This window comes from Haemorhous mexicanus, chromosome 14, assembly GCF_027477595.1.
Source record: "Haemorhous mexicanus isolate bHaeMex1 chromosome 14, bHaeMex1.pri, whole genome shotgun sequence".
Lineage (NCBI taxonomy): Eukaryota > Metazoa > Chordata > Aves > Passeriformes > Fringillidae > Haemorhous > Haemorhous mexicanus.
The window spans coordinates 14,165,192-14,185,286 of record NC_082354.1 but is presented as its reverse complement, the minus strand read 5'-3'; the positions used below and the strand labels follow the sequence as shown (position 1 = coordinate 14,185,286).

General features: G+C 44.2%; 1 protein-coding gene across 6 annotated transcripts in view; it reads right to left on the bottom strand.

The window, feature by feature from the left end:
* Positions 1-9,483: 9,483 nt before the first annotated feature.
* LOC132333664 (integrator complex subunit 6-like) overlaps positions 9,484-20,095 on the bottom strand; it is a 39,687-nt gene continuing 29,075 nt past the window's right edge. For 2 of the 6 annotated variants that reach the window (XM_059858970.1, XM_059858971.1), the window contains exon 11: positions 17,982-18,076. Coding sequence is in view for 2 of the 6 variants with exons in the window: in XM_059858967.1 (XP_059714950.1) it covers positions 10,396-10,495; positions 10,916-11,009; positions 12,375-12,767; positions 13,377-13,608; positions 13,941-14,083; positions 14,633-14,756; positions 15,236-15,451; positions 17,118-17,228; positions 17,982-18,076 (1,508 nt within the window). In the remaining 4 variants the exon portion in view is untranslated. Of the gene's footprint in view, positions 10,496-10,915; positions 11,010-12,374; positions 12,768-13,376; positions 13,609-13,940; positions 14,084-14,632; positions 14,757-15,235; positions 15,452-17,117; positions 17,229-17,981; positions 18,077-20,095 lie in introns of those variants that run through there. The other 4 variants (XR_009488227.1, XR_009488228.1, XM_059858967.1 and 1 more) reach the window with 4 other exon arrangements.

Here is a 20,095-nt window from a genome sequence, read left to right as displayed (position 1 = left end):
GTGTTTGTTTGTTTGTTTCTGACCATCCTGCAGCCTGCTGCAGCAAGTCCCTGGTGAATGACTATTTAAAAGTGACTGCCCAGCACTGACATGAAGTGATTGCCTTAATTATGGCAGCTCTGTGTGAGAGTGCTGTCTGGCCTGATGTTCATTAGTGGGAGATAAGATCAGAAGGGGGGCAAGTAGCTGAGTAAAACACTGAGGAGGGAAATATTACCAGCCTGGGGATCTGTTTGCCTTTGAGGCTCCTCGTCATCCTCTCGGGCAGAGCTGACATATTTTCTGTCTTCAGTTTAACCACAGTAAAGGCTTTTCTACCATGTGCTAATCTCCCCTGCCAGCCCACGGGACAGGCTCCTGCAAGGTCTGGTGTTGCAACAGTCACTGGGGGAAACACTTGGGCTGCTCCCAGGGTTGGTGATAGTTAAAATCCTGGACTTGAGCAAGATCACTTTTCACTTTGCTCTGCTTTTCCACTGGGGGAGGTTGAAAAGTTAGCAAAGCACTGGAGGAGCTTGCTCAACTACACTATCCATCAGGATTGCACCAGAGAGAGCAGCAGACTCCCCTCTCATCTGCTTTCTGTGCTGCTGCAGTTCTGCATCCAGGACAGCACACAAGGGGAAAACAACAGTGAAACTGTTTTGGGAAGGGGGAACCTTAACCAGCTCCCAAAGCCACCTCGTGCTTACCTTGCAGCATGGGGTTCTTCAGAGATGAGCTTCTCTTCTTCAAAAGCAAAGCAAGAATCGAGCCAAGAGTTTCTTGAATTAGACTGGAGAGTTTCCAGCCTCGCCCAATGCACATTTACAGCCGTCACATCTTGAATTGCTTTGGCTACAAGCCGTGATATTTCTACTACATTAAATAGTAAAATAAAAAATAGGTGCTGGTAATTTCCATTCATTGCTGAAGTAGCAGCTTTAATCTGCATTAATTTTGCTGGATTTTTGAACTATTGCATGAGAGCTCAGTGGGGAATTGCTAAGGAGGGCAGCAGTCATTTACACCCTTGCAGGTAGGGGCATGGGGACAGGTTTGTGTCAGGGGTTGGTCACTCGTGCAGCCCTTCCACGTGAGGCTGGAATGGGAGTGCAGCTGGCAGAAGCACTTATTCTAGAGGTCAGTGAGGGCTGAAATGCAGCACCATGTGTGGAAATCCCTCCCGGTCGCACATCTGATGTGTCCCCTCTGTGTGTCCCAGACAGAGCCATCGCTGCAGTCTTCTCCCATGTGCTCCATGCCCCACTGCTGCCCAAAGCTGGAGCACAGCTTTCTTGGGAAAGCTGGCAGCTCATGGCCCCTTCCAGGTGCTCTGGAGCACCCACAGTCCCCCTTGCTGAAGGAAGCAGGGAATTACTATTATTTTCTAACCCTAAGATGATTTTTGGCTTCCTTATCACTTGCTTCCCATGGTTTGATTTGTCTCCCACTTCACCACAATGCAGCAGATCTGACCTTCTCCATCTCTGACACCTTCAGCAAGGACATTTCTGTGGGGACATCCTCCAGCTGGATACAGCCCCCCACCAAGGGTGGCACCATTTCGCTTCCCTTTTGCCACCTGCATCAACAGCAGCAGATTTTCACCAGACAATTTGGGAAGGCTGTGGCTCACCCCGCAGCATCCAGGGCCACGGTGCTGCCCCCGGGCTCCCAGTGGGAAGCTCCCCAGCCGGGCAGGGAAGCTGCAGCTCTGCAGTTCCCTGCTGTCCCAGCCATGCTGTGCCAGAATGGCAGGCTGCCTGCAGAGGGGAAAGGCAAAGCAAGGCTATTTTGAATGTTAAACAAGCAGAAAAGACTTTGGTACCAGCTTTCCAGAGCCAGAACTAACAGCAAAGGCAAAACACTCCTTGGATTTGGCCTTGAGGTTCACCTTGAAGCCATAATCACCAGGGACAGAACCCTGGCAGAAATAAATCTGATATTCCGGCAGGTAAAAGCCTTTTAATCAACCCCAGCTTGGTCTCAGTGACACAATGCCATTTCCAAACACTTCGGACTGCAACGAAAGCTACATCCTTAAAATGGCAGCTAATTAATTTTCCTGTCCTGCTAACTTAGTCCTTTTTCCAGCCAAGAAAGGCAAATAGGAGTTCACAGAGCAGCGAGGCAGCCAGGAGTCTGGCAGTGTGAGCAGGAACACAAGCCCCAGGGCTCCTTGGCAGGGACCCAGGCTGTGTGGTGTCACAGCTTCCCAGGCCATTTTAATAGGAAGGGAGATGGAAAAAAAATAAATAAAAGGTGACATTTGGATTATCGATGGCTCACCCTATTCCAGTGGTCCTGGGGAACCCACAGCCCCCCACACAGGGAGATGTGGATGTTTATTCCCAGTTCAAACCCCAGTGCTGCCAGGCAGAGCACCCAGCACTGGCAGTGCCCTCCCTGCCCAGACTGGTGCTGGCTGAACCAGTTTCCCCGGGATCTGCCTGAGGCAGGCTGTGCTGCAGGGGCACTTCACTTTGCATTTCAGAAAAAAAAAAATAATAGAAGGAAAGAAAATATTCCCCTCCTCACCCACAGTATTTCTGCTGTGTATTTTAGAGCAGTTCAGTGCCAGCCACAAAAGGCCAGTGCTGATGTCCCCAGAGCCACAGGCTGCTCCAGAATCCCCTTGTCCCTGCCCTAGGAGGTCTCTGCTCCAGTGCAGGATGCAGGAGGAGCATCCTCTGTGCACAGCAAAGGCTGAAGCAGAAGTGCACAAAACAGGACACAGCCCAAATCAGTTTTGATGTGGTCAGTTTGGCAGGCAGGCCAAAGAAGACCTCCCATTCCCCATATCCACACCAGGCTGTCACTCCCTGGGCCATTACTGAAGCCTCCAAGGCACCCACAGGTCTGGGTGAGCCCCCAGCGAGGCACCACCTCCCCAGCACAATGCAAAGCACATGGAGGGAAGAGAAGGGGTCAGATAATGCCCCCTCCTTGCCCAAGGCCACCATGTTGCTCTACAGCCTCCTGTCACACACAGATCACTGCTGAGGGACCTTGGAGATGGTGGCACCATTTCAAAGTCACCACCACCAGTCTGAAGCTGGAGTCAGCTGCTCCTTTCATATCTGTTTAAATACAGCAGCTTCAGATCACAAAGGGAAATCCACAGCAGAGTGAGTCCCATGTTCATCTCCATGGGAGGGACCCACATATCCTACAGGATGCAGCAGGGCTGGTTAAAAACCCCACTCTGCTGGTGGCAAGCACGGCCATGGCCATGCTGCTGCCTTGGGCTGTCCTAGGCTGCAGGGAGGACAACCATGGAAACAGCCTGAGCTGTCTCTCAGCATGGGAGCAGTGGGCAGGGGAGTCCCAGGGCACTTTCTTCTCTGTTTTTGCTTCTTGTGCTGCAGAGCTTGAAGGGGCAGACCTGAAGCTCAACCCCACCACATTCCAGGAGCAGAGCAATGGGATGCTCCACAGAGATGAAGTGCAAGTCAAAACACAAGCAGTGAAATAAGAAGTGAGTCAGGACAAATGAGCTCCAGACACAGCAGAGCACTCCATCAGCACGAAACCCCTTCACAGGGCCCCACGCCAGCCTCGCACTGAGCACAGCATCAACCTCCCAAACTCACCACTGCTCAGTCCCTCAGAGCTCCCACCTCGTGCCTGAACATAACAGGGAAAGGTTTTCAACCTCCTTCTGCTTTCCTACCACAGCAAGAGCTGTCCCTTTCATCTCCTTACCTTCACAACCCCTTCTCCCTACAACAGTGGGTACACCAGGGCCAGGGGTGCAAGGCATACCCTGGGAAGGAGGGCCTGTTGTATCTACATTTGCAGGAATTCACCTTTGGCCACCTGGAACCCAGACAAAAAACAGCTTTTAGCTGCCCCACAAGGTCAGAACCTCCTCAGGGTCCTGATGTGTGAAGAAAAGCCACCACCGTTGCTCAACCTATTATCCAGCAACCATTTCCCATCGCAGCCTGGGCCGTGACTCACCAGGAGCTGCCTTTCCTGCGGGAATTCACACAGTTCCCAGGAGTCGCTCTGACCCCGTTTCACCTGCTGGAAGCCGCAGGCGCTGCCGCAGCAGCAGCTCAGTGAGAGCCCTCCCAGCTCACCGAGCTCCAGCATGCCCTGCCCACATCCAGCTCCTGCCATTCCTGTTCTCTGACAGAACTGCTGCGGGAGGGTTTGATGGATGTGATACACTTAAAACAGCCTCTTCCAGAGCTCCCGAGTTCCCCACCGTCTCCTTTTCCACTAATGATCATTTTGGAGAGCAGCTTCTAAGTTCTGTGTGTGCAGAGGGAGGAGCCCTGAACCCAGGGATGCCAGTGGAATTTCAAAATGTGCTTTCACCGAGCTGGGAAAGGAAAGGTGCTGGAGCAGCTCAGGTCAAAAGCCAAACTCTAACAAAGAGGCAGCACCACCACAAGTGCCAAAAGGCTTGGGCAGCTTCTCTGCAGTCCTCCTACCTTCCTTTCCAAGCTACTGCTTTTTTCCAGCCCCAGAAGCACACTTCCAGCCAAAAGGCACCCACTGCAGCCACCTCTGCGTAGAAGCAGCTGGGAGCCTGTCCTGCCTCCACCTCACACTGCTCCCATAACAGACCCAGCTGGCAGGTGGGAGAGCACAGGAAGAAAGGAGCCCACTGACATACAAGAGCCCAGCAGCCAGTGTGTTAGTGTGTGGTGGGACTGTCCACACCAAGGAAATAATTCAAGTGTGCAAGACCAAATTAGGGCACAGATTTTATAATCATCTTCATTAGTGACACATTATATGACCTTGGGTAAGTCCCTCTATCCATCTTTAAAGACACTCTCAGAGGAGAGCCACAAGACTTTAATTAGCAGCCCTAAAAGTGCTCAAGATAGCTTGTCTCTCTTCCAAAATAACCAACTGCAGATGAATTGGAACAATCTTATTCTCAAATTCTGCAAGCAACTGGGATCCAGGCTGCTCTCAGATCAGTCACTTCAACAACATAATCAAAGTTAAATGTGCCAGCTGTGCATGAAGGGTTTTAATATGCTGTGCAGACTGGAAAACAGCTCAAAGAATCAATGTTATTTTTCCATGGCTGGGATGTCACTGTCGAACAGCTGCATTATAATCATCTGCAATCAGCAAAATGCCTTTTTTTTTCATCACTTTCTAGTCTTGGGGAACAGGGCTCATTTTTATTTCTGTCCTACTTAGGAAAGCACCCTTGATCCCTGAGACACCCAGTGCCAAGGGATCAGGCAGCCACTACAGCAGACCAGACCTGTGGCTGATCAAACCCCAAATACCCCAACAGCCTCCTCAGCTCTCAAAGTTGTGCCCAGACAGGAACTGCTTACACTGCTACCACCACCTCATCAGCCCCACTTGCCTACTGCCACTGATCCAAGACCTAGAATGGTTCCAGAGCAGTCCCTCCCTGTGGAAAACCTGAGCACAGCCCAGCATCCTTCTCTGCAAGGGCCACCTCTGCACAAGGACGTGGGTCACAGCTGCAAGATGAAGCAAGGGGGGAGGTCTCCCAACTCCATCCTTTACAAAAAACTGAACCTCTTTCATATATTCTACATATTAAATACTTACAACTTAACATTAAAATATACACCTACTCTGGAGTAAATGACAAGAAACAGGCTGACCATGCAAAAAGAGCTTTGCCCTAACAACTACCAAAATGCTTTATAATCCTCTCCTCCTGTTCAGCATCCTGCAGGGCTCTGCTCTAAGTACTTTGTAAATGAGCACACACCATGGGGATCATTCCCAAAAAGCTCTGTCCCTCCTACCAGCTGCTCAGCAGTGACAAGTAGAGCACTGGGATACAGCAAATTGCCAGAGGTGTCCAATATTTAAAGGGACATTATGCAAGACTGTTTGCATTAGAGGAGTGACAGTGATGGAGATGACAGCAAGCATATACAAGTGCCAAGGATCCAGTTACTTCCACTGCAGCTGGAGATGGTCCAGGACTAGGAAACAGCTATCAAATCCTCACTGCAGATGTAAAGATAAGACTTCCTCAAGCTCTCAAGAACACCAGACCTCCAGCAAAAATCTCATCTGAGGCTTCCATTCCGACACCTTTCCCAGGCCGAACTATTCTTCTGGACTTCAATATAAATTGCTTGAGAGTTTCATCCTGAGCTCAAAATCTGAAGAAATATGCAGTTGCTTTGAGCACTTCCCAGCTCCTGGTGAAGAGCAATTTTCCTTAAATGGTACCAACAGTCCCCATTCCTGGCAAAGCCGTGTGGGTGAAGGCATGTGCAGCTCAGTTCTTCCACTGCCTATGGAAACATCCTCCAGAATTTACCACGAGGCTGTACAAGTCTGTACAACAATTTAACTCCTTCCTTGGCACATCCATCCTCTGAACTCTGAGTAATCAGCTGCTCAAGGCATCAGATCTGTGCTCCCAGCCCTGAAAAGCATCTTGTATGCTTTTAAAATGAAGGTTCTGACATGGAAGAGGTGAAGCTGAACCACCTCCCACAGCACACAAACAGCACCTGCCTTTTCCACCAACTCTTCCCATAGCCCCTGTCTGCATTTCCAGCTCCATGGACAACCACAGGGTTCTCCTGCCACACTGCTTTAGCCACTACCAAGAGACAACACCACACCACAGACTGAGACAAGAAAAACACCAATGCCAAGCCAACAGTCTTTCAGTGATGAAACAACAAGCCAGGTTGCAGCTCAACTGAATGGATAATTTCAGGAAAGTTTCACATTTCTTGTTTAGTCCAGCCTCCTTGAAATGATCTCAAGATTCAGGTTTAGAATACAGCTTAACAATTCCCGCAGGCCAGAAGATTTTTGCTAAATCCCAAGGTATTCTTCTTCTTCAGTTTCTTCCTTTTCCACTTAGGATAGACTTCAACTTGTTTTTGCAGACCTGCAAGCAGCAGCTCCTTTTAATTCCAGTGACTAACATCCTTCCTTCAGATCTCTGCCAAACCTCCTGTCTGCCAGATCTGAAATGTCTTTGGCCTTGTTTTCTGCTTAACTAGGTTGCACATTCTCAAGACAAGCACTCTCAAGTCCATTTGCTAAAGGTGTGATGTTGCCATGCTGCTGGTATGAAACACTGTATTGAGCTTTACAGGTTTTTTTAACCATTTGTTTCTGTTAGGTAATGCATTTCTTGTATTTTTCCATCAGAAGTTTCTCAGTAGATACTAAAGAACAGACCAAAAGAAATGAAACTCAACAGCCTACACTGCTGCCATTTCAGCCAGGCAGTTTAGAGGAAGAACCAGGAGAAAATTACCAGATGGAAAAGAAAAAAAAACCTAAAAAATAGGTTTGAGGGTTTTTTTTACAGTTTCCTGTAAAGGGAGACATAAAATTGCTTGACCACAGCACAGTCAAGCACAGCACAGTAACAGCCTCTGCTGTTTTAGAAGATGACAATCACTGTCTGATGCTGGTATCCAGGCTCCAAAGCACCTCACAACCCTTCCAACCCAAGGAAGGCAAGTGCTAAATTTGTTAATTCAGATTGTTAAGCAGAGCTCCTTACAGGAAACATAGAGCCATATTTCTTCCCTACTTCCCAACGTTCAACTATGCCACAGTATTTCAACCTTACATGTTTGAGTCCTTGTTTATGTAAGTTTTGAGCAAAGCACAAATGGCTTCCAATTCCAGGATGCATCAGTGACCCATCCTCTCTCCTAAGCCCTTGCTGAGGGACACTCCTGCTGTGAGGCTCAGCTGTCACACAGGTCACAGCCCTGGTGGCAGAGCTCTTGCTGCTGGTCTGTGGTCTGTACCAGGAAAGGCAATGCCTGACAGCTCTGCTGGCTGTCCCTGAAGTGCCAGCACAGCTTGGGACTGTGTTTGTCCAAGGCATGTCCCACCCACATCCAGCAATGGGGTCTGGCTCACAAGGAATTCTCTCCTTTAAGAATCTTCTTAAACCAGTTGTGCTGCTTCCCAAATGAGCCATTTCCATGTGGAATTCAGGGCTGTGTGTGTTCTTCATCAACTGGTGTTGCTCCTTTTTCTTCATCTCTGCACTGACAACCCCTGAGGACATCTTCCTTCCTTCTTATGGAGACTCAAGTCCAGCTCACTACATGGTTTCTGCTGCTCTAATATTCTAACTCAAATTCAATCTATTCAGATAAAATAATGGTGAGATCAGGGAAAATTCCCCCTGCTTGCCCTTGAATATTTTGTAGTTTCTGAGGTGCAAGATTCCAAATAAGTGCATGGAAGTTACCAGCTCCCTGCAGCTGATTTGGCAGCCAACTGCATCCCACCAAAAGAGCAGATTTACACACTGCCAAGGTCACTAGTGAAAAATATGGCCCCTGCTCAGAGATACAATGATCAACTGAATGTCTCTGGAATCAGTGATGAAAACTAAAAGAGCCACTATAAGGAAGAAAGCTGTCTCCTCTTATCACCTACTATTTCAAGAATAGCACATTACATGCAACTTGATGCATTTAACCAGGCCATTTTACAACGAGGTATGCACAGTGTATCTGACCCTCTGTAAATAAAATCCCTTAGAAGAGTCCAACACTTGGCATGGGATGTCCATCACAGTGACAAACAGCTGCTATATGAAATTTGATGGAGTAAATCCTCCTTTGTATCATTTCAAGGTATTTGTGGGTTTTAAAATAAATATTCAATTTTATTCATCTGCACAGATGAATAAAAGTTACTTCTAAGAATCAGGGCACATTTTAGTAATGCCTTCTCCTATGTCACTTCATTCATATACACTGTGACAGAGATTTGCTGTTGCTGTATTTCATTTCCTTCTTGAATTTCATTTCCTTCTTGGATTTCACTAGTGCCATTCCAATGGTCAAACTGCATCTTCCAAGGAAACCAAGGCCACTGCTTGAGAGCAGATGGAAAAAGATGTCTCACTGGTTTGTACTAAAAATACCAGCAGGAACAGAGAAGCACAGGCTCACCATGAGAATCTGTTTCCCTGCCTGGCCAGTCCACTTGAATCCCTGGGATATTTCCCATACTAGGCCAAGAGCACAAGTCAGCACGAGTACAACTTTAACCTGTCTTTTAAAGAAAGCTGTTAGAGGATCAGAGAAGGTTATGAGCAAACAACTGAAAATACACACTTGTCCCAAGAGCCACTTCATACTGGCACATTACTGGTACTGTACTGCTTTAGAGAGAAAAAAAAAGTATATGCAGGTGGCTTCAGTCTTCTTTGTATGTTCTGTCATATATGGAACTGCCTTTGGACAAAGTAGTTAAGAGGAACAGAGGAGAGGATACCAGCTCAGGTAATCAAAGGTTTGAAAAACTGGAACTTACGGCCCTCAAAACTGAGTAAAAATGTGCACCCCAGAGGCCAAGCTGAGTGACACCTGGGCAGCAGCTCCAGGGCACAAACACATTCTGCAGCTAACACCACAAGCTGCGTTTGAGGATGTGAAAGACCAGGTCAGCTGGTTTTACAAAAATATCCTCAGTCTGCTGGTAACAGACAACTGGAGGAACTCAGTGCTGCCCGCTACAGACTCCTCAGATTAGCACTTCTTAAAAATTAATAAAATGGTTTATTTTATATATACATATGTTCCAAAAAATTTATACAGTTAAAATATCAAATTAGTGATCTGGTAACAATACTGTTCAAAATAATCTCTTTTGTATGAACATTAAAATACACGTTTTTAAAAGCGTTTCCTTTTAGTGCTTCCAAAGCACAGCGTGTGCCAAGGCCACCTGAAGAATCTCCGTCCTCCTCACAGGATGAAAGAGAACTGAAGTCGGGGACCTGGGAAGCCTCAGGTGCACTTTCATAATGTCTGCAGACAAAACAGAAGAGAGTCTGAGGTAGATTGTTTAGTGACCATCAGGTGGTAACAGTCACAGGGCTGTCTTTAGCTTTCATTAACACAATAGCAGTTTCTTTACTCTCAATCTACACTGAATCTCAAGTTTAAAGGCATGGCTAGCAGTTCTTGGGAACAAGACCCTTGTCTCTGTGGTGGCAACATGCAATTTTACCAGTGCAGGTGTTTCTGGGAGGGTTTTTTTTGGGAACACACGGGCTCTCTCCACGATGCAGACAGTGTGTGCATTTGACAGTGCCCCATTTTAGTGCAACCTGCTGCCTATAGCACGTAAATGTCTAATGACAGCGTTCAAATGAGTAAATTCTCATCACCTGCAGGAGGGGCAGCAATGGTTATCTTCTTGCCTGTTGAGCAAAGAGCACCCTCCACAGGAAAAAGCCACACCTTTCATAGCAAATCCTTAAGGTTATAGCCCAGCTTCTGCCGAATCAGGCTCTTAAAGTTAAAGCTCCACTGCTTCTTCTCAGACTGTGACAGTAAAATCACTTGACTGCTGAGATGGTGAGGGCAGCAGCTACGTCCTCTTCCACTCTTCTGTGGCACAGCAAACTCTTTCCTGGTCCGCATTCCTCTGGCAGGTTCATTATTATCTGCTGTTGACATGATTAACTCTGGTGGGTGGGCTGGTGAAATCTAGTTCCTCTAGTATTCTCTCTAAGTGTTGTATTAAGACCCGTTTTTTAAACCTACAAAAGAAAGGGAGAGCAATATAAATTTCTTCTTCCAAAAATATAGTTGGACAACTCAAGAATGTTCAGCCACGACAAATTGTATTCCCAGAGGCTCTCTGTTTCCAGTAGGGAAGAGCTTGCTTTATTTCTGGCATTAGAATGGCTAGAAAATTTAATTTACTACATCTGCCCCTCCCCAACCCACTTGTATTTTGAGTTGGTCATCAAAAGCGACCTGTTATCTAATTCATATTTAAGCTTTAACATCATTTACTACATAAAAAGGTAACAGTAGTTTGATCACTAAAACAATTATAATTTAAATATGTCAAAACAGAAAATCAGAATACTAGCACTGATAATGTTTGTTATTCACTACCATGATCTAAATTAATATTAAATTTATGACTCTGAGTCATTTCTATCTATACAAACCTTGCTGCTTCCTTGATAGCAAATTCAATGAAATACTTCTGAATTTCCATAGGTCCTTGCACCTCCTCAAGAAGAGAAAATATTTTTTCATAATCTAAAAAAGAGATAAAAATTCAACCAAGTATTAAAAATGAATGTTGCAGATAAAATTTCAGAAAAGCTCAAGAGCCAAAAAGGAAAAACAAAGCTCAGTTTCGTGTATCTCTGTATGATAAAACACATAAGGCAAGAAAAACACCTGCACTAGCTTTAAGAGCAGAACACAGGTGACAGAATAATTTAAAGTAATACTGATGATCTGGGAATTTAAATGTGGCACCAAAGATTAAGGTTCTCTTTAAAATGCAGCAGGTAGGATGATTTATCCTCAGAAAATGCAGGCTGGTAGAGAGAAGCCTCCCATTTCCATGATCACAGTTAACACACACAGGGCCACCAAACCCTGATCTGGCCTGGAGCCATTGTTTCTGCAAGCACAGGCTGCCATTACATCTATAGAGTGTGAGCACAACACAACTGTTCCATTGGTACAAGGTAAATATGTCCACTGCAAAAGAATAAACTGGACATACTAAATTGGAAACAAATTTAAAACCAGCATTGTTTCACTATTTCCCATAACTGACCCCTGTAGGAATACATTTATGGTGCTGTGACCAAGAGTCTGCTCAGAGAGATGCAGCAAGCAGAGGGAGCATAAATGGTCAGATCTCTGAACAGATTACATATTCAAGTCACTACAATTTAGCTTCTTACTCTGATGACTGCTTGAATTCTGCAGCAAGACAGGTGACTCACACTGAACACAGTTTCATTCTGCATCACCATTTACTAGGCATGAATTTGGTATAAAATTGGATGAGCCCACTTTGCATGAAGACTGTCACTTTTCAATTTTTAAGAGTTTGCAACTTTTAGAGTTTCATCACTAATTAGTCTCACAAATTATTTTTTTTTAAATCACCCTGCTATAAACTGTTACTATTCCCTTACTATTCCCTTTCAAGCATATTCCAAGATGCACACCCTTAGAGAGATGTGCCTTCGCCCTGCAAAAGGGAGCTTTGATGGACACAGAGCAACAAGTGCACTTTGTGTACACAGGAGCAGTGCAGCCTAAGGCAGAGTATTCAGTCTCATTAGATCATTTGTAACAAAACTAAAACCTCTGAAAGGTGCTGCTTTTACAGGGCACCTCTTATAACAGTTAACCTATCTTCAAGGGCAAATCAGGGTGACTTGGACCTCAACCTCCCAAGCACAAGTCCAAACTTCAACTCACCTGTCCAGCATTTCTTCCTTTTTTGCCCCTCCATTGCTCATTTATGAGCAACGAGAAATTACTCAAAATCTGAAGTTGTGTGTATATTGAAAATAGCTCCTTCCTTGAAAGAAAAGTCTTCTCTCTCACACCACATATAATATATACTACTAAAATAAAGAAACCCAAGAAACTTACTTCTTCCAGGTTTGCGAACCTCTTTCATCACCTTAATTTTGATGTCAGCATTGCTTCCCTCCAACATGGTAGGTGTTATTTTAAAGGAATTTGGCACAGATTCAGAAGTAGACTCCATGGCCCGCTTTTGGTCATCTCCGCTCACACTGTAATTCACAGGCCCTCGAACGAGTGCGTTGGTACCAGGTTTATGATCCAGCCCATCTTCACTTAAACAATTGAATTCAACAGGCAAGGAGTCTAAGTCATTGGGTAACATCTCATCCTCTCCCACAGCAGCTGGAACCACAGGAGCCATTTGCACAGGTAAGCCATCAATTTGCTTCTCCATTGACTGACAATTTTCTGCTTTCTTCTCTCCGTTGCCATCTTGGACAACACTGTTACTGGTATCTACAAGTGAAAAATAGGTATCTTACTGGTGCATAAGTGCAGCATCAAAAGAAACAAACAGAAGTAGTTCTGTATCCTTTTTGTCTGAAGTGCTGCGTAGCAATCTGACAGCGCTGGACAACACTCCAATACTTTTATTCAGCTGTGGATGTGACCAAGGAAATACTTCCCCTTTGGACTGCTGCATCTTCTATCATTACTGTTAAGTCACCATGTTCTGTATTCCTAATGCAATGTCATGACTCCTAAGTAAACTCAAGTCTTCCTTCTCTTCCCCAAACCCAGCTAACAGAGTTTTCTTCTGACTCCGTTTACTACAATAGGTGGGTATGAAAATTCCTATTTGTGGGAAAGGAAACAACTGTATTTTAACTTTCCTTCTTCGCCACAGAATACACAAATTAAAACTAAAAGCTGATCTGGGATACTCTCTATCTGCATTTTTTTAAATTTCAGATTTCATTAGCTGTAGCAGCAACCCATTCACCTAAGCCAACAAAAGAAACCCACTCCGACATACCAGCGAAGCACGGATGTGCTGGCAGAACCTTTTCCTTTCCTCCCCAGATCCCCCCACCACCCGTGCTGCTGCACCACAGCTCAGCATACCTTTACTTGCTGGGACCCCCTTGAGGCTCAGGTAGGAGGGGGAGCCAGGAGCAGCGGGTGGCCCCTTGCCACCCACGTGGTTGGTGACGACGGGCGGTGCCTGCGGGCGCCGCAGCAGGGGGGACATGCTGCGCCGCCGCTTCAGCGACGCCGGCGTGTTCGGCTCCCCGGGACGCTTGATCTTGTTCTGGGGCCCAGCCACAAACTCGTCAGCTTCATCTATCATCATACCCTGAAAAGGAAGTAATAATTTCAGTAGCAGTACAAAGCAGCAACTGTTTGACCAATCCACTGGTGAGTTGAGTCCCTCTGCATTCAGACTCAAGTGGCTTTCAGAACACTTGACAGCTCTCAGAACAGAGACACCCGACATAACCAGAGAGAGCCCAGTGCCACTCTGTAGAGCAGCACGATTCCATACACATTCCTCTTGGACCAGATGGGAGACATCCCTCCTTTCCACAGGCTGCACATTGTTGTTGTTGTGGGGGAGAAATTCTGTGCACAAATTATTTCAAGCTGCATTAAATATAAAGGCATAGCAGGCAGCAAGGCCCCTCCTACCTTCTTGTCCTGTTTAAATGGATTGCCAAATGTATGGAGTCTTTTTGGTTGATCTGGGTCAATTTCCCGAAGAGGTGAAGGCATCATTTTCAGGTATTCCTGGTAATTTCCCATCTGAGCAACAGGAACACTATGAAGGCAGTCTGCAACAGAAATGAGATCTTAATTTAGTCTGAAAATTAAGGCAATACAAACTTCACACCTCAGGTGTTAGCATTAAGAACTTGAACCAATTATTTCCTTTGGCTACAGAGGATGAGCTAAGACCACAATTGTGGAAATAAGCCTTGCAAGAGCTGAGCTTAATTGACAGAACAATAAAAAACAAGCAAGTTTAATTTCTATGCCGACAACTGCATCTTTAGACCACCAGCACCTCAAAAAACAAAGAGAGCTCCTCTCTGCCTTAAGCCCCTATCACTTTGTAACACATGTCTACTGAACCATGGTGAATGTGAAAGCTCTCCCATGGAACTTATTTTTGAATTTCAAAGCCAGCATGACATCTTGCATGATAGAAAGCAAAGATTTCCTTCCTTCCCCTTCAGAGTCAAGAAAAGGACATTGTCTGACTCAGCAAGAGATGCAATGGCCACCTCTGCCCCCACACCAAGAACCACTACCTTAAGGAAATAACAAAAATAGCTGTATTCTCTTCAATTATGTATTAATGAAGAACTGTGATTCCTTACCTTCATCCTGCCCCAAGATAAGCCTGTGTGTTTTCAGAAGATTGGTTCTCATTCTAGTTAGCTGGTCTAGAAGACTGCGACGAGGAATATCATATGCATTTCTGAATGCCTGTGGCTTCAAATCCTAGTTTTGTAACAAAATAAGCAACCTTCAGTTAACCTATCAGCCCTCATGCATGGAGAAATTCCACTAAGAACTGTAATAACATTAACTTTTAAAAAATATTCTTAAGTAACTTTAGAGCTTCATAACTGGATACAAGCAGCTCAGTGGCTGTCTTTTCAACACGACCTTATCCAGCATTAGCGCTTTCAGCTCCATTAAGAGTAAGCACATTAATTTGTGGATGAACAACAATAGCTGTCTTTTGCAGAGATTGGCACTTAAAACACAGTAATTTTCATTTACTACGATGAGGTTTTCAAACAGTGTCCCAAAATCAAGTGCAAAAAAATTGCATTAACTCTTCTCTCTCTTTATGTCTACGCTGTACTCATCACAGTTCAGCAAAGGTTTTTCCTTCTACACTAAATCCATAAAAATTACCCATATAAAACAGATGAGATTAACTGCTTAGTCATGCAAGTCACAGTGCTGTTTACCTTGTTTAAAAGTCCTATGTGGAATCCAGCAAATTCTTTAACATTCATTTCTGACAGTCTCAGAGGAGATTCCCCAGTGATCCCTTGCAGCAGTTGTTTAAAATCCCTACTGTGTACCAAGGAGAGGCCACTGGAGTGATTTTTCACTTTTATTCCAATTTCTTGTGGAACTTTCTTACCCACTGAACCTATTATCCGTTCCGATTCTATTTTTGTCTAAAATGGAATCACATCGTGAGTTAAAGAATCAGCAGGCATTGCACATTTCCAGTACAAAACACACAGTACATTAGCAGAATAAAACTACAAATTTAGTTCCCTACTACCTACCCAGGGATACATTGGATTACATAGATTAGATCTCAAGCATAAAGAAATTCTAATGTGCTAGCATATGGAAAAATATTTAGCCAGTGTATCTAAATTTATATGCCAGTAGGAGGTCTGTGAATATTCCCTGATTTTGCTGCAAGTCTGTGACTCTCTTGTGTCCCTGAAGAACCATCTTTAAAGGGAAAGAAAAAACAAAATGGAAGGTAGGATCCTCAGGTTACAATACAGTTGCATTTAAAACAACAGTATTATTCAGATACAGTAATATAATTTCAGTTCATGTTTGAACCTATGAACTAAGGTTTGCCCTGTATGCTTCTAACAATATAAGGGAGAAAAGTTGCAATAGAAATCTGTTTTATTAGTACATTTCTAAAAATGAATCACTTCTCCAATTAGCACAGATTCCTTATTACAGCTACAGAGAATTTTAATGTATTAACTTCTGACTGTATTCAGAGTTAAGGTTTTTTTTTACCCACTAGCAATACCTCCAAAGAAAAAAAACACCCAACCAACCAAAACCCCAGAACCCACTGTGATTGCAAGCCACTGCCCCCAGATCTCCTCCTCTGCACAGTTTGCTTCATTATCTGTGGGAAATTGAATTTAAGGACAGCAGGAGCACAGCAGAATTCTGGAATTGCCTGTGCCTATACCAGAGCTGATAATGCATTCCACACATTCAAACTGTTCCATGTGCTGAGAACGTCTGTGAGAGCCACAGCAGCCATCTCGAGTCATTCCAACTCCACAGTGCAGATAAATCATATCAATTTGCATATCACTGGATTACCAAAATACCACAGGAAGTTTTATGTCTAGTAGATGCTCAGTAATTCAGAGGCTCTGGGATGTATTTTGTGCATTCTTTAAGGCGGAGGATTTTTGCTTTGTAATTTTAAAGGCTGCTTCCCCACTGCTTTCTAGATATTGAACTGCTGTTTTAAGAGCTCCTCATGCTAAGGAGGAAGAACTTCCAGGCCCTTACACCTGGCACGGCAGTCTTGGCAAAGAGAAAAAGATACATAGGATTATTTCCCACCAGGTCACACTTAACACATAGAAAGACTTTGACCTGAAGGAAACAGGAAGCTCAGCTATAAAGCCTGAACTGTGATTATACTCCCCACAGACAAGAACATACTTTTTTTTTTTTTTTTTGAAAATACACATTGCCAAGGGACACATGGAAATAAACATGAGACTGAAAGCAAGCCTCTGACTTCAGCTGTGAAGAACAATGGCAAGAGCAGGCAAAAATCCAATTAATTATTATCTTTAGAGTTTAAAATCTAGCAAATATTTAAAGTATAGCTGAAGAGGTTCCATTTGCATTCCTCTCCACCACTTACAGAAGGCACAATCACTGGCTACAGAACCATACTGGATTCATCCATATTTGCAGTGGAAATGCTCACCAATCTTCAGTTATAATATATGCTGCACACCCATATGAACTCCCACAGGGATTAACTGCTTTATAATGAGATTACCACAAACTAAATAATCAACGCACTTCTAATTGCAAAGGTTTCATCAATACTACCTGTTGGCTGAGTTTTTTAAGGTAAGAGATAACACTGTAACTAAGTCCACAATCTAAATTATCTGATATCAGATTTGGAGCTCCCATCATCCTTAGGGCTTTCTTTAATGGCTATAAGGAAAACAAAATACACAATAGTAAGAGAATAAGTATTTAAAAAAGAAATTTATAAGCTCAATTATAGGAAGCTAAGGCACATAGATTAGTGCTCTAGCTTTTCCACTTTTGGCCACTAAAATTCAAGTCTATTCAGATAACATGTGACATGAGTTTGGTGTCTAACTAGCTCACAATGGACATTATGCCACATCACCAAGACACCACACAGCGTGGTGCCCCAGGCAATTTCCACTCAAAGGCTCAGGTCCAGAATAGCCGGGATGATGCAAGTCCATATTGAGGTGCATTGTCCAAGCTACACATAAAAGGTGACACAGTGCCTCCCTCCACCCTTTATTTGGCCCAGTCAGTATCAGCTTCCCAAGCTGTAGCACTTCACCCACATTAACAAACAACCTAATCTGCATTTTCCTTATCCAGTTACAAAAATAATGCCAAATCTGGCTTCTCTGAATGTTCTGATGTACTTTTGATCAAAATTAATTCAATTTTTAATGATCAGAAAACACAATTTTAAACACTTAATATCTTTAACAGAGTTACTCCTCCTCCTCAGTATTTCTACAGATTTTTTTTTATTCTTAAAAATGTTTACTCTACATACCTCTGAAAGGCAGAATGTTAACTACCTAAAATGCCATCATAATTATGTAAAAAAACTTTACTGGGAAGAGGTATGATGCAAAGGACTCTGGCCACACCAGCCATTATAACCCGGAGGATGAGATGAGAAGAGGAACATACCAGTAAGTAGTAAGGAGGCATTGTTTTTAAGTAGTTGTCAAAAGCCTGTCGCCACTTCAGATTTGGCTTAAGTTTGTGAACCTTAAACAAGTCATCTGCAACAAGGAAAACAACAAAACAAGGTGTCATTTATACAGCCCCAGACCTTTAGCTTTGTCCAAAATCGAACGTGCCAGGTTTCCCCCCGTTTTCTCCCCCCACCAATCTCCCAGTGGGGCTTCCCCCCAAAAACTGCTCTTAACCTGAGGTGTGAAGGATTGGGAATCCCCACTCCTAGCTGCAGTACGTAATCCAGAGCAAGTCCCCACTTACAAGGTACACCAGACTTAAACACTGCACACAACTAGCAGCAGCATGGAAGGTGCAATAGATCCACCTGTTAAGAGTTTCACCTCCCTTGCCTCTCTCTTGCACATCAGGGAGTCCCTGTATCTGATTAAATCAAACAACATTAATTTGGTTCCATCTCCATTTTCAAACCAGCTTTCTTCTGTTCAACCTGTATGATGAATTCTGGTCTCCAGTAAAAATATTATTTGGCATCAAAGGGAAAGAATAAAACAAGTCAAATCAGGGAATCCTTCTGGACAGCTCTGCTGGACTTGCTGCCAACAGCAGCAGCTACACCTGGCAGACAAGGGGTTACCTCCAGCCACACCACCTGCCTCATGCCAGGGCAGCAAAGTCTCCCACAGGTATAGACAAGAGAGAGAAATTAGCTACAAAACTGCTGTCCTTTAAGAGAGGGGCAACCAGACATTTCTTGCTTTGGGTAGTGTTTTAGAAGCACATGGCTCACTCCAGGTGTGCACCTGGCCTTTCAGGAATGGCTGAAGTGAAGTGTGGGCCTATTTGCTGTGCACACTGTGAACTGTGCCTGTGGGCTCTACACCAAACACAGCATCCTGCAATTTACCATTTGCAATTATGAATTATCCACTGAAATGAAGGTTCTTAGGATTGTAGCATGCTGGCAAAGTGAGGCTGATGGAAGGATATGCAGGTCTGGAGAAAGGGATGTTCAAAAATTAACTGGGGAGAGCTGCAGGAGACAGAGATGCACAGAAAGAGGGTGTGCAAAAGACAGATGTAGCAAAGAAATAGTTTTCTCCACATTGAGTTTTCAGGAAGATGTATTTGGAGAAGAAAATTTGACTTGCATAGTAGTCTGCACAAACTGAACAGATGTTATGATACTACTTCCCAAGTTCTCATAGACAAACCACACTCCATTACAGGTATTTTCCAATCTAAATGAATTCTGGATTACATAAAAAAAAACATACTACAGATGCTACTTCTTCTCTTCCCTGGCCTGAAGAAAGTGGGACAGAGTGGGAGAGGACAAATCAAAATTCCATTTAAAAATCTCAATATACTTCAAGCTTAGCACCATTATCCAAAAGAACCTGGGTGATATCATGACATACAGCAAAAAAAAAAAAAAAACAAACACCCAACAAACCATCTATTCTTATTTCACAGACCTATTTCCTTTTTGCAGCAAAATGCAAGTTAAACTACACCCCTCTCTAAATTCAACACAAAACCAAACACTTTAAAAGCAAGATGTTCAGTATTGGAGTATGTCCTAATATTTTACAGTCTATTGAGTACAGCTTGAACCTTAAACCCCTTATCAGCACTTGATTAGTGTCTCACTTGCTGCACTGTGAGGTTGTACCACTATGGGCACTGTGACATGTCACAGGCACTCCTCAGCTCAGCCACCTGGGGTCCCAATCCACAGAACACTTCTACTCCCAGACATCAAATGCAAAAGAATCTCCCTGATCTCTGCTATCCCAGAAAAAATTCTCAAAGCAGAGCTTCAGTTTTTTAAAATCAGCCTCCCCACAGCACAAACTCATTGCAGGAACTCCCACCTTCTCAAAAGGGAGGTAAACACAGCCACAAGTTTCAGAGAGAACTTCACCATCAGCATCTTACCTGCCTCTACCTTGAGAGTTTGAGACACACACTGTCAGCAGATTGCAACACAGGCACTTGAAAGGCACTTTTCCCCCTGTGCCCTGGGCTGCACATGATGATTTATACAAATAAGCAAACTAAAAATAATCCAGTTAACCATGTCTTTCACAGATTAAACCACA